The sequence below is a fragment of the Muscardinus avellanarius genome (assembly GCF_963383645.1).
Source record: "Muscardinus avellanarius genome assembly, chromosome: 18".
NCBI classification, from domain to species: Eukaryota; Metazoa; Chordata; class Mammalia; order Rodentia; family Gliridae; genus Muscardinus; species Muscardinus avellanarius.
Window position 1 is genome coordinate 5,721,814 of NC_137804.1, and position 19,672 is coordinate 5,741,485.

A 19,672-nucleotide genomic window follows, 5' to 3' on the forward strand; every position below is an offset into this window, starting at 1 on the left:
CAGGCCAGAGGCCTTATGCAGACGCCCCAGCTGTCTCAGTAATGCCCTCGGCCCGGCCAGCACCCGGGACGTGCGGAGGCATTCTTCACCGTGGGTGTCTCCTGCTCATCATGGGCATTTAGGAGCTTCCCTGACCTGCTGGAGCGGAGGAAGAGCAGCGCGTGCAGGGACTGCGGTGGTGAGGTCTGCGTGTGAGCGCACACACGCGTGTGTCTTTCATCCCTGTGCAGGTGGCTAAGGCGATGAGGGACGGGCGGTGGCCCTGCCGGCCTGCTGTGCCCCTGTCTGCCGGGCACGGTGTACACAGGCTGGGAGGACCCGGTCGGTGTGTCTTTTGGAAACAGCAGCAGTAGCAGGGAAGTCCTGGCGAATCTTCAGAGGTGCTGGAATTGGAGCTGGATTTTTGGGGATGCTTCTCTTCCTCTTCATTCTGTTCCTTGATGGAGACAATGAAGGCCAGGAGGTACCTGGAAGGGAAAATCTAGAGGACGAGAGACACCACTTAACAGTTTGCAAGCTCATCCCTCTGAAACGGGGGTTTCTTCTGAGCCCCCCCCCCAAGATGAAAAGGGGGTTTTCCTGAGAAGAAACCTGGAGTTTCATCATAGATGAAACGGAGTTTCTTGAGAAGAAACTCGGCGTTTCCTTACAGGGTTCTTGTCTACGGTGAGTGAAGAATGACACCCGCAGACCTCAGGAAGGGGAGTAAGAGGTTTATTGGAAGCCGCAGGGAATAAGGAAGATGGCTGAACACCCCATAGGGGCTGTCGGAACTTCTAGTGTCCAGCAGCGGCCTTCAGGACAATACTTGAGAGTAGCCCAAGCCAAATTGCCTTCAGTTGCAGGCTGCTTTCTTCCAGAATCCATGCGATCTGCCAGAAGGGGATAGGGAAAGTGGCAGAACACCCCATAGGGACTGTCGGGTCTCTGATGTCCAGTAGCTGCCTTTAGGTCACTACCTGATTGTCACCCCTAGGGGCCCTGGTCAGCCTTGATGTCCAGCAGAGGCCTTCAGGTCACTACCCAAGAGTATCCTGAGCCACGTGCCCTCAGTTGCACTCTGCCTTCTCTCAGGGCTAACATGACCTGCGAGAGAGAGAACAGCTCCCCAAAAGGGGAGGGGGTCCCGAGAGGGAAAAGCCCCATTTTCTGATCACCTAAGGGCCATTGCCGGACGTCTGTGAGTCCTCTTTTTGGTTAGGGTGACTTTGGGATCCCAGGAATTCTGGGAAGCAGCTCTCAGGATTTGCATAGGGTATTTGCAAGTCCTTTGAAGAGTCTCCTGTTAGGCTTGCTGGTGATGGCTCCTGGGTTTGTTGATTAGTAAACTAACGGCTTTGTGAAGCTCTGGTCCTTCTTATTTCTGAGCCTTTGGAATTTCAGATATTCATCGCCCCTCAGGAAACTCAGGAAATTAACTTTGAGGCCCTTTCCCTATCTGCTGATTTCCATTCTATCTCCTCACCTCGACCCCACGTTATGGCCATTAAAAAGACAGGCCACTCTGATGCCGGGATTGGAGCCTGCCGAGGGGTTAGGCCGGTACTGGAGCCAGCGAGGCCAGGATCGGAGCCTGCCGAGGGGTTAGGCCAGTGCTGGGCCCAACGGCCAGCATGGGAGCCTTCTGTGAGGCAAGGCCGTCATTGAGGCCTCCGAGGCCATGATCGGAGCCTGCCGAGGGGTAAGGCCAGTGCTGGGGCCAGCGAGGCAGGGATCGGAGCCTGCTGCGAGGCAAGGCTGGTGCTGGAGCCTCCGAGGCCAGGATCAGAGCCTGCTGAGGGGTTAGGCTGGTTCCGGGGCCACTGGCCATCATCGGAGCCTTCTGTGAGGCAAGGCCGCTATTGCGGCTTCTGAGGCCGGGATCAGAGCCTGCTGAGGGGTTAGGCCGGTGCTGGGGCCAGCGAGGCCGGGATTAGAGCCTGCCATGAGGCAAGGCCGGTGCTGGGGCCTCTGAGGCCAGGATCGGAGCATACCATGAGGCAAGGCCGGTGCTGGGTCCAGCGAGGCCAGGATCGGAGCCTGCTGCGAGGCAAGGCTGGTGCTGGGGCCTCCGAGGCCGGGATCAGAGCCTGCTGAGGGGTTAGGCCGTTGCCAGGGCCACTGGCCGGCAACGGAGCCTTCCGTGAGGCAAGGCTGCTATTGAGGCCTCTGAGGCCGGGATCGGAGCCTGCTGAGGGGTTAGGCTGGTGCTGGGGCCAGCGAGGCCAGGATCGGAGCCTTCTGTGAGGCAAGGCTGTCATTGAGGCCTCCGAGGCCGGGATCGGAGCCTGCCGAGGGGTTAGGCCGGTGCTGGGGCCAGCGAGGCCGGGATCAGAGCCTGCCATGAGGCAAGGCCGGTGTTGGGGCCTCCGAGGCCAGGATCAGAGCCTGCTGAGAGGTTAGAGTGGTGCCGGGGCCACTGGCTGGCATCGGAGCCTTCAGTGAGGCAAGGCCGGAGCTGGGGCCTCTGAGGCCGGGATCGGAGCCAGCTGAGGGGTTAGGCCAGTGTCGGGGCCAGTGAGGCCAGAACCGGGGCCTCCCATGAGGCAAGGCTGCTGCTTGAGCCAGCGAGGTCTGGATCAGTCCATCGGGTAGCCAGGCCACAACTGGGGCTGTCAAGAGTGGGATCGGTATTTGCAACATGGCATACACAGAGAAATATCGCAGAAAATCAAAACCAGATGCTTCCCCTAATCAGCAATAACTAGGAGGAAAGGGGCAACAGGAAGTGGTCGAGCTATAGAAAGGGCCCTATAGTGAAGCAATTAAGGTGACCAATGAGAGGGTATGGAATAGGGGAGGATGGAGCCTCTTTAAAAAGCAGGAGGTACATAAACATGTATCAAAGTTAATCACCAAACAAGCATGGGATCGAGGGAGGGGAGGGAATGGGATGGGGACTGGATGAGGGCTAATTGGATGATGTGTGCTTGTATATCCTCTCAAGTCTTATATTCCAATGTGATGTATGATTACAATGCACCAAAAAATAAATTTAAAAAAAGAGAGAGGCCACAACCGGGGACCCACTGGGAGAAGATCAGATGCAGGGCTGCTGAGGAGGCCGAGCAGCAGAGCCCAGCCCGGCTCTGATGCCCTCAGGGCTCCTCCCGCCTCAGGTAGCTGCTCTGTGCTTATCTCAGGTGGCAGCGACCCAGACAAACAGCAGGCCCTCTCATGAGATCGGCTGCTTCTTCTTCCTTCTTCCTCCTCCTCCCCTCCCCTCCCCTTACCCTCTCCCCTCCTTCCTCCCTAGAAAAGGGTTCCACACTATCTATCATCTGTCTATCTATCTATTCATTTATTTATCTATTTATTTATTTTGTGGTACTGAGAATGGAACCTAGGGGCATTCTACCTCCGAGCTATACCCCCAGCCCTAGTTTTTATTCATTTTGAAACAGGGTCTCACTGAGTTGCAAAGGGCCTCACTAAATAGCTGAGGCTGTTCCCAAACCATGGTCCTCCTGTCTCAGCCTCCCAGATGCTGGGGTTACAAGCGTGCGCCACCACGCCCAGCTCCACTTCTACCTAATGACTATGGTGGTGGTGGTGGTGGTGTGTGTGTGTGTTTGTGTGTGTGTGTTGTGTGTTGTGTTCACAATTCCTGGCTCATAGCCCCTTCCCAAGACAGGCTGTGAAAAGGAAAATTTTCTTCCCCAAGGCAGGCCATGGAATCTAATCCTCCCCCTGTCTGGGATCTGGCCATAAAGAAATTCTGTGCACCCCTGGTCTGATAGCAGGTGCTAAGACCCCTGGGCCCTCAGGGTGGCAGTGCTGAAGGCGCTGAGCCGGCCTTGCTGGGTGTCCCCACTGGAGTGTGGGCGTGACATCTGCCCTCTGCATCCAGTCCCTTTTGAAGTGGTGGTCTACCCGATGCTTCCGCAGGCAGCTCTCCATAAAATCCCAAAGGGCGGGGCTTGCTGAGCTTCCCGGCAGCTGAGCACCCTGGTGGGCGGTGCACCTGCGCCCCTCTCCCCGGGCCTCCCCCTGCTCACCTCTTCTCCCGGGTCCTTCCTAATACCCTTCCTAGAGCACAGCAGCTGTAGGTAAGTGTGTCTCTGAGGTGTGCGAGTCGCTTATGCGAGGAATTGAACCTGAGGAGGGGTCCTGGGAGCCCCTGTTCAGAGCCGCCAGGGGCGGCACAGGGAAGACCTTGCTGCGGGGCTCTGCGCATGCAGAGGTGGGGCAGGGCCCTCCGCCTGGGGGTCCCCGAGCTGTCCAGGCAGCTGGAATCTGCGCAGAGCTGCCCGCTGGCCTGGCGAGGGAGACGCCCCCATGGCTGGGGTCCACGGGGCTCTCCTGCGCCCATGGGGCAGAGCTCAGGTCTGGGCTGGGCATTCTGCTTCTGCCTGCAACAACCTTCTGTGCGTCTGATTTCAGATCTGCCTCCGAACTAACTGCCCCGAGCTGGGGCGACTGCTTTAACAGATTTGTGGAGATATGGCTTGCACACTGTAAAATCCACCCTCTGCAAGCTTTCCTCTAGCTGGTCTGCTGAGGTGTGCCGCTCTTAGCGTGGCCAGGCCACTCTCCATACGCACTTAGGTTTTCATGTCGTCTGATTCTGCGATTGTATTGTCTGACTTTTTGGTCAAAGCCATTACTACTCAGGGCTTAGTGGTGTCTCCTCGTGTCCGTAGACAAGGGCAGTTTTTCTTATGTATTCAAAGCATGATTTATTCATTCATTTTTTTTTCTGCGGGTCTGGGGATGGAACCCAGGGGCATTCTCCCTCCAAGCTACACCCCCAGCCCTATTTTTTAGTCTTTATTTTGAAACAGGGTCTCTCTGAGTTGCAAAGGGCCTCACTAAGTAGCTGGGACTGTCCGCAGATTGCAATCCTCCTGTCTCAGCCTCCCGAATGCTGGGACTATAAGCATGCGCCACCACGCCCAGCTGATTTTTTACTTTTAATGCTTTTATTGGTGCATTATAATTGTACGACATAGAGAGCTGCAGAGTGATACGCTCATATGTGCGTACAGCATTTGCTGTACAGCAGCACCACTGTCGTGACGGTCCCAGACCGCGCCCCTGCTCATCAGCAGGCACTCTCCATTCTGCCTGTTCTTTTCCCCTGGTTGTCAGGAGCTGCTCTCTGTGTCGGTGACTTCTGCTGTGGACCTCCAGGATGGGGGCTGGCTTCTCCACTTGCCTAATGTTTCTACAGTTCATTCATACTGTAACATACATGGATTCATTGTCTGACAGCCAGGGGACATGTGTATTTTCTGCATTTTCTTTTGTTGTTGTTGTTTATACAGGGGATTGCGGTATCTATCAAAGGGATAGTCTACTTCTGAGCTACATGCCCAGCCCTTTTAAAATTTTTTTCTTATTATGAGACAGGGTCTTGCTAAGTTGCTGAGGCTGGCCGCAAACCTGCCATCCTCCTGTCTCAGCCTCCCAAGTCCTGGGATTACAGGCGTGTACCACCACGCCCAGCTTAATTTTTTTCTTTTACAGTAAAATAACTCCCAGCTTAATGTCTTTGGGAGCATTAGAATCCCTCTAAGCTACGATGTAATTAGCCTCTGCTCCTGTGGATTGCTGGACAGGACCTGTTGGAGCTACGGTTTCTGGGAAGCGTGGACTTTGGTGTGACATTCTGGAACCTCAGCGCCAGGGCCCCTCCCTCTTCTCTTTCCCCTCCTTTTTCTGCTTGCGCAACACCTGCCACGTTCCCTTGCACAAGGTCGCCCTTTTGCCTCCGATGGGCACTGTGTTTCTAACAGCGCAGCAGCCGGGTGTCCTGGCCGCCCGCTGACCGCTCCTGCAGGGTGTCTGTCGGGGTATGTACCGCCGGAGGAGGGTACGTGTGAGTGGCCACCCCATCGCCAGTTGGCCTGAGCCGAGCCAGCGTGTGCATCCGTCCGTCCTTTTCCTAGGTAGAGTCGCTTCTGCGGGTAATGGAGGCGCAGGCATTGCAGACAGTGCCCCGGCGTGGACTTGGCTCTCTGTCTCTGAAGCCCGTTGCAGCTGGCCTTTCTAGTTCCCGCAAGTTTCTCTGCTTGTCCGGCCTACTTTTATGGAGGCCGTCGTTGCTGCTGGCAGTGGGACTGTCCCATAGTCAGAGCCACAGAGACGGGGTGGCGGGGAGGCTTGTTCCTGCAGCAGATGGCCGCGCTGCACAGGACCGAGGGGCCGGGGCAGGTGGGAGATGGGTGGTGGCGCACGCTGGTAATCCCAGTATCTGGGAGGCTGAGACCGGAGGATTGCAAGTTTGGGGCCAGCCTCAGTGACTTAGTGAGGCCCTTTGCGATTTAGTGAGATTCTATTTCAGAATTAAAAAAAACAAAACATGCCAGGTGTGGTGGCACACGCTTGCAATCCCAGCATTTGGGAGGCTGAGGCAGGAGGATCGCAGTTGCGGACAGCCTCAGCTGCTTGGGGAAGCCCTCTGCAACTCAATGGGACCCTGTTTCAAAATAAAGAATGAAATATAGAGCTGGGGGTGTAGCTCAGAGGTAGAAAGCCTCTGGGTTCCATCCCCAGTACAAAAAAAGAAAAAAGAACAAAAGAAAAAACAACTCAGACTGGCAGTCTTTTGGTCACACTGATGAAAATGAGAATTTAAAATCTACTTGGAGCCCAGCATGGTGGCACACATCTGTGACCCCAGTATTTGGGAGGCTGAGACCAAAGGATCACGGGTTTGAGGACAATTTTAGCAAGTAGTGATATTCTCATCAACCTAGTGAGACCCTGTTTCTCACTAAAATTTTTTAAAGTAGGGCTAGAAGCTGAGCATGGTGGCACATGCTTATAATCCCAGTACTTGGGAGCCTGAGACAGGAGGATCGTAGGTGTGTGACCAACCTGAGCTACTTAGTGAGACTTTCCACAACTTAGTGAGACCCTGTTTCAAAAAAATAAAGAATAAAAAACAGGGCTAGGAGTGTAGCTCGAAGGTAGAATGCCCCTGGATTCCATCCCCAGTACTGCCAAAAAGAAAGGGGGGGCGGGCTGGGGTGTAGCTTGGAGGTAGAATGCCCCCAAGTTCCATCTTCAGTACCGTAATAAATAAATAAATAAATAAATAAATAAATAATAGTCAGGCGTGGTGGCACGTGCTTGTAATCCCTGCACTTGGGAGGCAGATACAGGAGGACTGTGCAGGTCCGAAGCCAGCTGCGCTGGCTTAAGAGATCCTGTTTCAAAAAAAAAAAAAAAAAAATATATATATATATGGTCTGGGAGTGTAGCCCAGAGGTAGAAGGGTTTCCAGGAACCCTAGTACCACCAAAATAAATAAATAAATAAAATAAAATAAAATAAAAAGAATAAAAATAATAGGGCTGAGGATGTAGCTCAGAGGTTGAATGCCCCTGGGTTCAATTCCCAGTACCGCAAAACTATACAAAATACAAAATAAATAAAAGAAATAGCCGGGCGTGGTGGCGCACACTTGTAATCCCAGTACTTGGGAGGCTGAGACAGGAGACCATAGGTTTGAAGCCAGCCTCAGCAGCTTAGTGAGGCCTTCTGCAAACTAGTGAGACCCTGTTTCCAAATAGAATATAAAAAAGTTCTGAGGGTATAGCCTGGAGGTAGAAGTCCCCAGGATTTCATCTCCAGTACCATAAATAATTTTCATACTCCAATAAATAGAATAGAATAAAATAAAAGGCGCTCCTGACCTCTTCCTGCGCTTCCTGCTGGCGTGGGAGAGGAATGGGCTCCGGTGACAGGTACCGCTGCTCCTCCGTGTCCGGCTCTTCTCGACCTAGCGCCTGCTGGCTGCCAGGCCGGGTTCCGGGAGCCGGGTGAGCACTGGAGGGCGAGTCAGCATCTGATGGCGGCCCTGCTGCTCCATCTGGTGGGACCTGCAGCCTCCCAGTCTCCCTCTGCTGCCGGTTTGCTCTGTGACCCCATCACCCCTCTCCTCTCAGCACAGCGTCCTCTTCTACTAAATTAGGCGGCCAAGTCAGTGTTCGTTTTTGTTTTTGTGGTTCCCGGGATTGAGGCCACGGGGGTCTGAACACTGATCCACACTCCTAGCACTATTTTATTTTAATTTTTTGTGCTGGGGATTGAGCCCAGGGGCATTCTACCCCCAAGCTACACGCCCAGTCCTTTTTCTTTCTTTTTACTTTATTATTTATTTAAACAGGGTCTTGCTGGGTTGCTAAGGATCTCAGTACATTGCCGAGGCTGCCCCTGAACCTGCCATCCTCCTGTCTCAGCCTCCCCAGTCCTGGGATTACAGGGCACACCACCGTGCCCGGCTGAGTCTGCGCATGTCTGCTTGCCCGGTGTCTCTGTAATTTGTGGAATCACAGTGTTGGTAGCATAGAAAAGCCAAGACCGAGTTCCCCAAAGATGCTTAGGTGAGCCCACAACAGAGAGGAATCTTCTAGAAGGCAATCTGTCAGACACTGGTTCCAAAGCGGTCACGGGTCTGGGCACTAGCACGGCCTCAGTGTGCCTTTGAGTCTGCGCCCTCTGACCCTTATACTTAGAGGAAGATGGAGTTGTGGCCAGGTCTGTTCCCAGTGCTTCGCAAGAGGCTACATAGGCCAGGACACTGTGGAGCTGTTAAAATGCCCCTGGGCTTTGCAGCTTCTGCCCAGGGGAAGGGTGGACAGGCAGGTCCTGCCCACGGCCAAGCTCTCTGGCTGGACCTTGGGTCACACACCTGGCTCACCGCCCTTACGCCCAAGCAGAGACGTGCAGGCTAAAGACAAGGAGTGACACCAGGCGTGGTGGCGCATGCGTGTCATCCCCATATTTGGGAGGCTGAGGCAGGAGGATTGCAGGTAGTAGCCAGCCTCAGCCACTTAGTGAGACCCCCTGCAACTTAGTGAGCCCCTGTTTCAAAATAAAGAATAAAAAATAGGAGCTGGGGGTGGTGGGCACGCTTGTAATCCCAGCATTCGGGAGGCTGAGACCAGAGGATCGTGGTTCGCGGACAGCCTCAGCTACTTAGTGATGCCCTCCGCAACTCAGTGAGACCCTGTTTCAAAATAAAGAATAAATCCGGGCGTGGTGGCGCACTCTTGTAATCCCTGCACTTGGGAGGCTGAGACAGGAGGATCGCGCAGGTTCGAAGCCAGTCTCAGCTGGCTTAAGAGACCCTGTTTCCAAATAAAAAATATTAAAAAATAGGTCTGGGAGTGTAGCCCAGAGGTAGAAGACCCCTGGGTTCCATTCCCAGTACCACCACCACAACAAAAAAAATAAAAAACAGGGCAGGGGGTATAGCTCAGAGGTCAAATGCCCCTGGGTTCTATCCCAAGACCCGCAAAAAAAGAAAAAAAATATAGAGCTTGGGGGGGGTGTAACTCAGAAGTAGAACATCCCTGGGTTCAATACCCAGGATATGAGAGAGAGGTGGGGGGGAGAAAGAGAAAGAAGAGGAAAAAAAAGCCGGGCCCTTGTGCACAGCCCGACAAGTGGAGGTCTCTTCCTGGTGTTTGAATGTCATCTTTAATGTCCGATGCATTTAGCTCCCCAGGGTTCAGAAAGGCTCACCTGGGGCCTGGCCTGCAGAAATCAGGGAACTTGCTGCCAGCTACAGCTGCTGCTCCCTCCGCCCTCGGAGGAAGCCAGGCTGCCTCCTCGTGGAGGAGCACGGAGGAGCTGGGAGCCCTGGCGGCTCCAGACAGACCCTGGGAGGGCAGCTCAGGAACCGGAGGGCAGGGCGACCGAGCCCCTGCAGTGGAGGAAAGCGAGCCCCAGACCTGGAGAGTTACAGCCAAAAGAGAGACAGGACGAGGCCGGGATCCCTGTCTCAAAGCTCCTGGAGTTAGTGTGGTAGCGCGGGCCTGGAATCTAGTACTTGGGAGGCTGAGACAGGAGGATCACAGGTTCGGGGGCAGCCTCAGCCACTTAGACTCTCAGCAACCTAGTAAGACCCTGTTTCATCACAAAACAAAAGGGCCAGAGTTGGAGCCACCCCCCAGCTCAATCCCTAGTACCACCAGCACCACCAACACTAGCAACAATAGCAACAAAATAATCAGTCAAACAAACAAACAAACAAATAAGACATCCCCCCAAAACCCTCCTGGAGCCCTGCTCCTGCTTGGTCCTGGGCCCTGTCCAGCAGGGGGCGCCCGGTGCTGGCCTCTGTCTCTGCCTCCTCTCTGGTCTCCTCCTCACCCCTTTCTCTGCAGCCCCCTGCTCCTCTCTAGTCCTCTACCTGTGCCAGAGCTGGCTTAGGAGACCCTGTTTCCAAATAAAAATATAAAAAATAGGTCTGGGAGTGTAGCCCGGAGGTAGAAGGGTTTCCAGGAACCCCAGAACCACCAAAAAAAAAAAAAAAAAAAAAAATGGGAGGAAATAGTAGAGGTGGAGCCTACTAAGAAGGGCTGCTCAGGTACTGACTCAGCTACTGCAGCAGAGACTAAAATAACCATAAACAGTAGCCTCTGGGAGGTAGACATTTATTCTTTCTATTTATTACTATTTTTGTTGGTATTAGTGGTAGTACTGAGGATTGAACCCAGGGGCTATCTACCTCTTCACTACACCCTCGACCTTATTTATTTATTTGTTTGTTTGTTTATTTATTTGTACTGGGATGGAACCCAGGGTCATCCTAACTTTGAGTTCTAACCGTAGCCCTATTTTTTAATTCTTTATTTTGAAACAGGGTCTTACTGAGTGGCAGAGGGCCTCACTGAGTAGCTGAGGCTGTCCGCAAACCGCGATCCTCCTGTCTCGGCCTCCCCAGTGCTGGGATGACAAGCATGCGCCACCACGCCTGGCTCTTTAGTTTTTGTTTTGAAACAAGGTCTGGCTAAGCTGCTGAGGGTGTTGCTCAGTTGCTGAGGCTGGCCTTAAGTCAGCCTTAAGATCCTCCCGTCTCAGCCTCCCAAGCACTGCGATTACAGGTGTACACCGTGGCGCCCGCCCCGTAGCTTGTTATGAGTGTGAATCGAGCTTGGAGACACGCTGGCTGCAGAGAGCATGAGGCTCCTTTCCTCCAGGGTGGGCAGTGTCCATCCACACCGCCCGCTCTCTGGGCTCCGAGGGGGCCAGGCCATCTGCAGGCCACAGACCCATCCATCAGGCTTGCTGTGCTCCTAAGAGCTGGTCACGCGGATCCGCCATCACCTGTGTGTAACCGGCCACCCCTGGCCGCTGTGTGAAGTCTGCCGCCTGTTTGGAACAAAAACTCCCCGCTGAAGATACATCCCGGCAATTCCCCGCCCCTCACAGGCCCTCCCGGAAGATAGCATGGGTGACAGGTGGCACTGGCACTCTCGGTGAGCGCCGAGGCCTCTCGGGCTGGCCACGTGGCCGGCTGTGTCACCCTGATCAGGGGATATCCCCCGGCGCCCGGGCGCCTCGGCTTCCCCACCCAGCGCACTGAGCAGGTGATCCCGCGTCCCTGGTGGCCTCGGGGTCAGAGCTGAGCCCCGAGGGCGCCTGCCCTGTGTTTGGTGTGACCAGGTCCTCCCAGGGGATTCACGAAGACTCTCGCCTTACGCTTAGCCAGCCCCAGGCTGCAGGTGTGTCCTCCGCGAGGAGAGGTGGTGTCCATTTTCACAGGAGTTCCCAGGCCTCCAGCCCTGCGGCCTCAGTCCAGCACAGCTTCCTGGGCCATTGCCGGAATCGGCCCCTCTGCCCTGACTCCAAGCAGCTGAAAACCTTCTGTTTGTACGGCCCTCACATGATGAAAACATGAGACTTACTGAGGCTTTTCTTCCCCTTAGAGCTAGGGATTGAATCTAGGGGCATTCCTATCTCAGTCCTCTTTTTTTGTGGGTCTAGGGATGGAACCCAGGGGCATTTACCTCCGAACACCACTCCCAGTCCTTTTTTATCCTTTATTTTGAAACAGGGTCTCCCTGAGTTGCAGAGGGCCTCACAGTAGCAGAGGCTGGCTGCGAACCGCGAGCCTCCTTTCTCAGCCTCCCAAATGCTGGGATTATAAGCATGCGCCACCATGCCTGGCTATACTCCAGCCCATTTATTTATTTATTTATTTATTTATTTATTTATTTATTTATATTTTTTGTGGTACTTAACCTCTGAGCTATACCCCTGCCCTATTTTTTATTCTTTATTTTGTTTATTATTTTTTTTGGTGGTACTGAGGGTGGAACCCAGAAGCGGTCTACCTCCAGGCTATACTCCCAGACCTTTTTTTTGTTTTTTTTTTAATATATATATTTTATTTGGAAACAGGGTCTCACTAAGTTGCTGAGAGCCTCACTAAGTAGCTGAGGCTGGCTTTGAACCTGTGTGATCCTCCTGTCTCAGCCTCCCAAGGGCTGGGATTACAAGTGTGTACCACCACTCCCGGCTTATTCTTTATTTTGAAACGGGGTCTCACTGGGTTGCAAAGGGCCTCGCTAAGTAGCTGAGGCTGTCCTTGAACTGTGATCCTGCTAGGATTACAAGTGTGTGCCACCACATCCAGCCCTTTTTATTTTATTTGTTTATTTACTTAAGTGGATAGGACCCAAGGGAATTCTTCCTCTGAGCTACACCCCAGCCCTATTATTTATTTATTATTTCTTTGTTTTTGTGGCACTGGGGATTGACCCCAAAGGCACTCTACCTCTGAGCCCAATGTTATTTCTTATTTGCAAACAAGTTCTCACTGAGTGTGGAGGGCCTTGCGAAGTTGCTGATTCTGGCTTTGAACCAGCAATTCTCCTGTCTCAGCCTGCCAGGTACTGGGATTACAAGCGTGCACCACCAGGCCCGGCTTTATTTCTTTATTTTGAGACAGAATCTAAGTTGCAGAGGGCCTTCCTACATTGCTGTGGCTGGCCTCTGATCCTCCTGTCTCAGCATCCCAAGTACAGAGGTTATAGGCCTGTGTCTGCAGAGCAGAGACTAAGACACCTGCCGGGACCCCCAGCTCCATCAGGCAGCGGCAGGGCTATCCCGAGTGTCCGGCTGCCGTTCTTCAATCTTGTCCTTCCCTCGACAGACGTGTGCAACAGCACGGACCTGCCAGAAGTCGAGATCATCAGCCTGCTGGAGGAGCAGCTGCCCCATTACAAGCTGAGAGCCGACACCATCTACGGCTACAACCATGATGACTGGCTGCACACGCCGCTCATCTCCCCCGACGCCAACATCGACCTCACAACCGAGCAAATCGAAGAGACGCTAAAGTACTTCCGTGAGTAGCCATCGCCCGCGTCACCCTGGGGGAGCGATGGCCAGGCCTTAGCCACGGCCTCGCGTGAGGTCTGGCTCTGGTCACCATGCCCCAGGCTGAGTGGTCAGAGCGGCCAGCCGGGGCAGGGTCTCCACTTCAAATGACCGTCGGAATAGAAATTTTAGCAACCTGGGGACCAAGGAGGGATTCCATATGAACTGGCTTCCTTCCTTATTTATTATTTATTTATTTATTTATTTATTTATTTTGATCCTGGGAATGGAACCCAGGAGCCTCTTCCTCCAGGCTATACCCCCAACCTATTTTATATTTTATTTTGAAACAAGGTCTAACTAAGTTGTTGAGAGTCTCACTAAGTAGCTGAGGCTGGCTTCGAACCTGTGTGATCCTCCTGTCTCAGCCTCCCAAGTACTGGGATTACAAGTGTGCGCCACCATGCTTGGCTATTTATTATTATTATTATTATTATTATTATTATTATTATTATTATTATTTTGTGGTACTGGGGATGGAACTCAGGGGCATTCTACCTCCGAGTGACACCCCCAGCCCTATTTTTTATTCTTTATTTTGAAACAGGGTCTCACTGAGTTGCAAAAGGCCTCACTAAGTAGCTGAGGCTGGCCATGAACCATGATCCTCCTATCTCAGCCTCCCAAATGCTGGGATTACAAGTGTGCACTACTACGCCCAACTCCTTTACTTTCTTATATTTTTACTTTTATATTTTTACTTTGTTTTGTGAATCAAACCCAGAGGCATTCTCCATTTGAACTATACCCCTAGCCCTATTTCATTTTATTATTTAAATTTTTGAGACAGAGGCTCACTAAGTTGCTGAGACTAGCCTTGAACCTGCGATCCTCCCATCTCAGCATCCCAAGTACTGGGATTACAGGTGTGCGCCACCACACCAACCTGGACCGACTTCTTTTAACTCTACAATAGAATTCTTTGGTTTTTTTTTTCTTCTTTTTTTTCTTTTTTTCTTTTTTTTTTTGCGGGTCTGGGGATGGAACCCAGGGATATTTGACCTCCGAGCTACAACTCTGCCCATTTTTTTTTTAATTCTTTATTTTGAAACCGGGTCTCACTGAGTTGCAGAGGGCCTCACTAAGTAGCTGAGGCTGGCTGTGAACCGCGATCCTCCGGTCTCAGCCTCCCAAAAGTGTGTGCCACCACGCCCAGCTTTACAACAGAATTTTAAACTGTTCTCATTTCTCCTTTTTACCAAAGTACTCTGTGAGTGTTTAGACCCTTATTAGGAAAGAGTTTTTATCTGCATTAAAAAACAAAGGGTTCCCAGGTACAGTGGCGCTATTATCCTGTTTAAAAAAAAAAAGGGCTGGGGGTGTAACCTAGAGGCAAAACGCTGCTGGGTTCAATTCCTAGTATGGAAAAAAAAAAAAAAAAAGCCCAAACCTGTGACATTTCATGTGGCAAGACACCCGCCAGCGGTGACAGCGTGAGAACATGCTGAGCTGGGCTTTGGGGTCACGGCAGCGCCGACCCCAAGGGGAATAGCGTGCCCAGGAGCCCCTTCGGCGTAAGGGATGGCCAGAGCCTCTTTAAAGACAGCCTGTAGCGCTGTTGATGCTTACCCAAGCCTGGCTGTGCAGAGGCGATTGCATGCTTTAGAATGCACGCCAGCCCGTCGTATATGCCTGCATCTCACGGTGCCGTCTCTTTACAAACAAAGGCCAGCAGTCCTGCTTCTGCATGGAGATGACTTAGTTTAAACTCGGCTCCTAAGGATGGCTGCGTTTCCCGTCATTACAGTACAGCCCAGCCTGCCCAGCGTCCTAGAATCAGCGAGATCACTTATAATACACAACGTGGAAGGGCAGCTTTCTCCTTTGGAGCCATCCTGGGCTGTTTTCTCTCTTAGATGATTTCTTGTTAGAAAGGAAATTTGTCTCCACATTTATTTCTTTTTAACCTGATGCAAAACTAGCTTCCTTTAGTGAGGCCCTTTGCAGCTCAGTGAGACCCTGTTTCAAAATAAAAAATTAAAAATAGGGCTGGGGGTGTAGCTCAGAGGTCGAATGCCCTTGGGTTCCATCCCTAGTACCACAAAACAAACAAACACACAAACAAACAAACAAACAAACAATCTAGCTTCCTGTGAACACCGCAGAATAATCTGTTTCATTGAGAATAAAAACAGAATAACCACAGGCCGTAGAACACCTGCCGTGTATGTGCAGCCTGTAGGAATCTCCTTGGAAGCCACTTTCTACTTGTGGAATTTGTACACCACCTAGACACGTGGTGTTGGGTGTGGAAAACCAAGCCCAGAGTAGCCTCCTCGGTAGGCTCTGTGTTTGCTTCAAACTGTGGCGTTCACGACGGAAACAGAATCGCTCTTTGGGAAACCTCTCCACGGGGCCTGCTCCTCCGCGGGCGGTGCTCCTGGGATCCTGCCGTCTCTGGCTCAGGAGGCCCCAGCCCCCCCCACACACACACACACACTCACAAGCACAGTGTATTGTCCCCCCACGGGCAGCAGTACTCAGATCTCAAAGAACTTTTGCATGGACTATCTCATTCGCATCTGTGTAAAATGTCTACCGACTGGCTTTCTCGGAATAGCAATAGAAGTGCTCATTTCACAGCACTGAGCCAGTTTCTAAAGTCAGTTTAACACACTTGAACAGAGAGTGGGTCTTCTGTTGTATGTTTTTCGTTATATACTTAGGAAAACTTTATTTAAACTAAATATGTTAAATGTTCATTTAAATATAATAATCATATGTTGATATGTAATTATAGTATCAATAACATATTAAATATTTATTTAAATGAAATATATTTAGTTATATAAAAATATATATTGTTATTTTAAAAAGTCAATCCTAGTGGATTCAGCAAGTAGTTAATACAACTTGTAATCAAACTGGAAGAACTAAAATCAACAGTGAGCAAAGCTTCTAAGCCGGGCGTGGTGGCCACACTTGTAATCCCAGCACTTGAGAGGCTGAGACAGGAGGATGGCAGGTTCAAGGCCAGCTTCAGCTACTTAGGCCCTTCACAACTTAGTGAGACCTTGTTTCAAAATAAAAAATAAAAAGGCCTGGGTGTATAGCTTGAAGTATAGAATACCCCTGGATTCAATTCCTGGCACCATGTGCGCACGCACACGCGCACACACACACACACACACACACAGAAATACATTCTATGTGTTTGTTCCTATTACAGAGGTTTCTCTTTGTTAGCAGCCACACCCCACAATGATCCTTCCCTCTGCGGCCTTTGTATTTTGCCTTGGCCTCTTCTTCAGGAGGCTCTCCAGGCAGGCGGGCAGGCGGAGGCGCAGGCAGGAGCCCTGCTCTGCTGCTCTGCGCCCGGTGCTCTCTGGGTCTCTGGGTGGTGTGTTGTTTACAGGCCCGTAACCCAGGCGATGCGTGAGTCAGCGCTGTGGCTGCAGGTGCGAGGTCACTGCTGAGTGTGTGCCCGTTCACTCTGCTCGTATTTCCTGTGTCACCCGGGGCTGTGGCCCTCTGTGGTGGTTTAGAGCGGGAGCGGGAGTGGGGCTCCTGCGTGCAAGTGCTGTGCTTGGTTGGCTGCCCAGATCTGAGCAGATTCAGCCTGGTCTCAGTGAGCCAGTTAAAACTCCCTCCCTTTCCTGAACGGGAAAGCCGCGCTCAGCCTTTCACATCTGGCCCTCACCTGGCATGGAAGAGGAGGAAGAGAGTTGCAGGCATCCACCGTGGAGAGACCCTTGCAGAAAAATGTCTAGTGTCAAGTGACGTTTCCTATCAGGTGAATTTTTGGGTGTGTGTGTTTTTGTGGCGCTGGGGATTTAACCCAGGGACATTTTACCTCTAAACTACTCCCTCCAGCCTTATTTTATTTTTATTTTGAAACAGGGTCTCACTAGGTTGAAGAAAGTCTCACTACTTTGCTGAGATTGCCCTCGAACCTGTGATCCTCCTGACTCATCCTCCCAAGTACAGGGATTACTAGCATGCACCACCACGCCTGGCTTTCTGGTGGATTTTTAATTCCTAATGAATCTGGTAAGTGTTAAAAAAGAAAATAATCCCCAAAGCACATAACTAAGTAGGGGACACTTGGGATTAGCAGAAAGAGGGGTGAGTCAACATTTTACACCTGCTGAGCGCTGGGTCCTGGGCTTTAATTCTCCCAGCCTCTGACCTGAATATTCCTGCATCCCATTCTATAGCTGAGAACCCTGAGGCTCCGGGAAGCCTGGAAGGGTCCCCAGAGTCCCAAAACTAGCACGGGGTCATGCCAAACTTTAGACCTACGTTGTCTGCGGCGACTCCACACTTGCCCATTCTCTATTGGATAGCTAAAAAAAAAAAAAAAGTGGCAAGATGAAAAATTGAGTTTAAGAATAAATCTCAAACTGTGGTGGCGCACACTTGTAATCCCAGTACTTGGGAGGCTGAGATAGGAGGATCACGGTTCGCAGTCAGCCTCAGCTACTTAGTGAGGCCCTCTGTAACTTAGTGGGGTCCTGTTCAAAATAAAGAATACAAAATCAGACTGGAGGTATAGCTTGGTAGAATGCCCCTGGACCACACACACACACACACACACACACACACACACACACACACACACACACACACACAAATAATAAAATAGTGCTGGGTGAGGTGGTGCGCGCTTGTAACCCCTGCGCTTGGGAGGCGGAGACAGGAGGATCGCACAGGTTCGAAGCCAGCCGTGCTGGCTTAAGAGACCCTGTTTCCAAAAATAAAATAGGTCTGGGAGTGTAGCCCGGAGGTAGAAGGGCTTCCAGGAACCCCAGTACCACAAAATAAATAAAATAAAATAAAATAAAATAAATAAATAAATAATTTAAAAATCAGGCTGGAGGTGTAGCTAGGAGGTAGAATGCCCCCGGTTCAATCCCCAGCAACACACACACACACACACACACACACACACACACACACACACACAGAATAAATCTCATCTGGTAAAACATACAACATTAACAAAAAAACCCCAAGTACTCAAAAACCTGTTTCAGGACATATTGATAGCTTATTTGTTTATAAGATACGCAACCAACATATACCGAATTCATTTCTCTTGCACGGTTGAGGTTTCTGGCCCAGGTGACACAGGGCCTGGTGCGGCTTCTGTGACTTCCACCTCCATCCCTGGTCTTGGCCCCCTCGGCTCAGATGACGATGACCAGCGTGCTGGCTGGAGACGTTTCTGGTCACGTGACATTCCAGACACCAGGCTTGCAGGCCGCTGAGTTGTTTGCTGGTTGGTGATGGCTCCTTTAGGGTCCCTTTCCGGGCTCCACTCAATGTGACGTTTCTGTTAGCAAGCACCGGCCAAGGAGCGAAGTCGGTGTGTCTGATGGAGTCCTGTCCTGTGGCCTCCATCACCACCTGAGTTTACCTGCAACAGTTTCTAAGAAGAAAAAACAGGAGTCTGGAAACATCACGCCCTGTGCGCTTTTACTCTCAAGTTCTGTTAACGGAATCTACCAACAAGTGGGGGTGTACCAAGCGGCCTGTGGGCACCCGTAGCCCTTTGAGAACCAGACATGTTTGAATTCCAGATGAGGTTTTCTGAGTAAGGAGATAAATACAACTCCCAAATTATTGATTTCCTTATGTGACTGATCCCAGGGACTTTGCACTGGGCACGAACAACAGGAGGAGCCCTGAAGGCCTCTGCTGCCATCTGCCCAAAGTTCTGACCCACTTAACCCTGATATGGCTCAACCCAAAGATGGGATTTCAGCCTTCCGTGTTGGGGAGGAGGGAAGAGGGTCTGGACCCTGCAGGTTAAACCCTCTCCTTTTTTTTTTTTTTTGTAGACTAGGGGTGGAACCCAGGATCATTCTACCTCCAGGCTACACACCCCAACCCTATTTTTTATTCTTTATTTTGAAACGGGGTCTCACTGAGTTGCAAAGGGCCTCACTAAGTAGCCAAAGCTGTCTGTGAACCCAGATCCTCCTGTCTCCGCCTCCCAAATGCTGGGATTACAGGCGTGCGCCACCACGCTCGGCCGGAATCTAGACTATTTCTGATTCTTCCCCAAATAACACAGGAGCGAATGTCTTTCTACTTAAGTATTTGTCTACCCAGCTCATGATTTCCTTAAGGTGTATTCCTTGAAATTGATCTATGGTGCTCCAACCTGTCACTATTTTTTAAAGCCTCTTTGAACTACATTATTGTGAACTTGTAGGTTAAATATTTTCATAAATTAGTACAATAAAAATTGCTGCTTCTTGGTTGGGTCATAACTGAGTCATGAAGTTCCTAGGAACACCTGGTGAGTAAGTGCTGAGAGAACAAGCGAATGGATGGGTGGATGGGTGGATGGTGGGTAGGTGGATGGATGGATGGATGGATAGGTGGATGGATGGATAGGTGGATGGGTGGATGGATGGATGGATGGATGGATGGATAGGTGGATGGGTGGATGGGTGGATGGATGGCTGGCTGGCTGGGTAATGGGTAGATGGGTGGATGGATGGGTGGGTGGATGGATGGGTGGATGGACGGATGGGCAGATGGGTGGGTGGATGGGTGGGTGGATGGATGGATGGATGGATGGATGGATGGATGGATGGATAGGTGGATGGATGGATAGGTG

The 19,672-nt window shown here is 51.5% G+C and overlaps 1 protein-coding gene across 2 annotated transcripts in view; it reads left to right on the forward strand.

Annotated features, from left to right (window-relative positions):
• TRAK1 (trafficking kinesin protein 1) overlaps window positions 1-19,672 on the forward strand; it is a gene marked incomplete at both ends in the record, with an annotated part of 112,480 nt that overhangs the window by 12,455 nt on the left and 80,353 nt on the right. For both annotated transcript variants that reach the window (XM_080715647.1, XM_080715648.1), the window contains one exon: window positions 12,875-13,069. In XM_080715647.1, the coding sequence (XP_080571773.1) occupies window positions 12,875-13,069 (195 nt within the window). The remainder of the gene's footprint in view (window positions 1-12,874; window positions 13,070-19,672) is intronic.